The sequence below is a fragment of the Octopus bimaculoides genome, chromosome 2, assembly GCF_001194135.2.
Source record: "Octopus bimaculoides isolate UCB-OBI-ISO-001 chromosome 2, ASM119413v2, whole genome shotgun sequence".
Lineage (NCBI taxonomy): Eukaryota > Metazoa > Mollusca > Cephalopoda > Octopoda > Octopodidae > Octopus > Octopus bimaculoides.
In genome coordinates, this window is record NC_068982.1 from 92,764,050 (window position 1) to 92,766,928 (window position 2,879).

The 2,879-nt window shown below is 32.7% G+C and overlaps 1 protein-coding gene across 2 annotated transcripts in view; it reads left to right on the forward strand.

Annotated features, from left to right (window-relative positions):
• The window catches only part of LOC106884003 (osteopetrosis-associated transmembrane protein 1), a 64,805-nt gene that overhangs the window by 1,194 nt on the left and 60,732 nt on the right, over positions 1–2,879 (forward strand). For both annotated transcript variants that reach the window (XM_052978457.1, XM_014935181.2), the window contains exon 2: positions 2,393–2,510. In XM_052978457.1, coding sequence (XP_052834417.1) covers positions 2,393–2,510 — 118 coding nt within the window. The remainder of the gene's footprint in view (positions 1–2,392; positions 2,511–2,879) is intronic.

A 2,879-nucleotide genomic window follows, 5' to 3' on the forward strand; every position in this document is an offset into this window, starting at 1 on the left:
TTTTTTTTTTTCAAAATATGCGGAAAAATACGAAGAATATGATTCTGAAAAAAATTTCCAAAAATGTTTGTGGTTAGGGGGTAGGGGGTTAGAGTTGAGGTTTTAGGGTTAGGGAAAAAGTAAAAATGTGGTTGTATATATCTATTTATAGTCATCATAAAAATTGTTATACATACATAAAGCTATGGTGGAAGAAATTTGCCCAGGGTGCTGCACAGTTTATCAAACTTGAAAGCTCTTTGTTGCAAAGTAAACTTTTTAATCACATAGTCATGCCTACATTGAGATTGTATCAATTACCTGAAAGGCTCCTCTTTAGAAGTTGCTGATAACTTTTACTACCAAGGTAATCTAATTTGTAGTTGAAGGTGAATGTTTTGAAAACATTGTAGCCAGAATAAGAAGGGGTTGATAAAAATTCAGGGAACTATTACTTATACTTGTAACAAAGGGCTCCCCTTTCTGGTTACAGGGAAGATTGATGATGCAGTTGTATGAATTATGATGTGTTTTTTGTGAGATGTGGATTTTGAGTGCAGAGGTTTCGCAAAGACTAGAAAGAGAAGAGTCTTCTTTGGGCCAACAAATGCCTTGTGAGTGTATTTGGTTAATAGAAACTGCAAGAAGTCCATTGTGTGTGCATGTGTGGATATTGATATTTCATGCTTGTCACCACTTGAGTGAAACAGTGATGATGTTGACATTCCTTGTTGATATTGGTAAAAAATTTGGCACAAGGCCAGCAATCTTGGGGGAGGAGTAAGTGGATTACATCGACTCTAATACACAACTGGTACTTATTTTACTAGAAAGGATGAAAGGCAAAGTCAACCCTAGCAACATCTGAACTCCCTTGTAAAGCCTTCCTTTAACTGTAGTTCAGTCTTATAGGATAACAAAAGAACATTCATTTTGTATTTCTGCCAAAATGTTAAAAGAAAAGAAAATACAAAAACTAAAATGTCTCAGTAAAACAAAAAAAAGTATTAAATCTATATTGCCATACTTCATGTCAGTATGTATAGTGTGGTCCTCAACAACATAGCGATATGTCACCTTAGGGGGCTCTGAATCTGTGGTTTGCACTTAGTTGTTTAACTGTTACATGTAATAGGTCAGCTTGACCAAGGTTAAGCTGGAAGTACACAACTACAAAAAAAAAATGCCCCCCTTATCGGAATATTTTATTTAATATTGTTAAGTAAAATTTCTGTATGTGAAAGTATATTTTATGTTGATTACATTAATGTTTAAAATATATTTAATATTGCTACAAAATAATATTTAGTCTTGTTTAAAATAAGCTTAAATATCCTCATCATCATTTAATGTTTCTTTTCCATGCTGGCATGGGTTGGACAAAATAAGCCTAAATATATTTTAAGCGTATGAATATAATAACAACATTAATCCTCTCAGTGTTTCATTGTCTACAAAGGGGGTCTCCACAATTCTATCTTGCCAGTGTAAAATTATGACATTTCTTACATAATAGGATAATTCATTAACTTGTATGGCATTCTTACGATAATAAATATGAGATTTTAAGGTAGTAAATGCTTTCACCTTCACTCTGATTTCCTCATGAAATATCTTAGGAAATAATTGGTTTTTGTAACAACAGTTATATCATTATCAACAGTGAAGATGATTTATTTCTTAAACACAGTTTTTATATTTTTGTTTTAATATTTAAATTCACTCAATAACATCTAAAAAGAAATAAGGCCCAACAATCTGACCTTTGTGACCCATTCCCTGTTTTAAGATTTGGATTTTTCACTTTTTAATATTATGAATAAGTTTTTTACATTCTGAGTTAAGTTCTACTAAGGTCAACTTCACCATTCATCCCTTTGAGGTTGATAAAATAAGCACCAGTTATATACTGGGGGATCAATGAAATTGACTTACCCTATCCACCAGAAATTGCTGGCCTTGCGCCAGAATTTGAAACCAGCATTATAAGTAAGTTTGGTAAGCTGGTAGCCTTGTTAGCATGTTGAACAAAATGCTTAACAGCATTTCTTATGGCTCTTTATGTTCTGAATTCAAATCTTGCTGAGGTAACCTTTGCCTTTTGTGCTTTCAGGATTGAGAAAATAATATCAGTTGAGTACTGGGGTGGACATAATCAGCTTACACCCTACCCCTAAAATTGCTGGCCTTGTACGAAACTATGAAGAGAATATTATGATTAAGTTCAAATAACGAAAGCAAACAGTTTTGTCACTTGAATTTACCCTCATATATTACTGGTATTTATCAAGCCTGTAACAAATGATACAAAGCAAAGATGACTCTGGTGAAATTTGAATTAAAAACAGAGATAATAAAAATTAAATCTTGATACAGTTAATACAATAACAGTTTTCTTTTTCGGTCATTGCAGAGCAAGAATAGTACTCTAGTAATATGTAAAAATTTACTTATTAAGTCCGACTATGCTCCACTAATACCATCAGTTTTTCAAGACATCAAAACACTTTGGAGTTCTGCTTATTGTTCAAGTAAGTATAGTTTTTGCTTTTAATCTACTTTTGTACTTTCACTGATTTAAATTAAAAAACCAAAAATTGTATCCAAAGAAGGTGAACTGTAATGGGCAAGCAACTAGGGTATTGGCCTGCTATTCACAGGCATAACTGGGTGAGGTTTTAATACTTCTTAACTGTTACTGGTTTTGTGCTGTGCATACAATGTAACTATTTAGTTCTCAATAGCTCAGTCCGTCTAACCGTCTATAGGCAATGCACAAAGTATGAAAGAAGCGGTCAGAGGAGCTCCATGACATTTTAAAACAGAGAAGGTGGGAGTGATTAGGTGGAACTGGAAGATATATATATATATATATATATATATATATATATATATATATA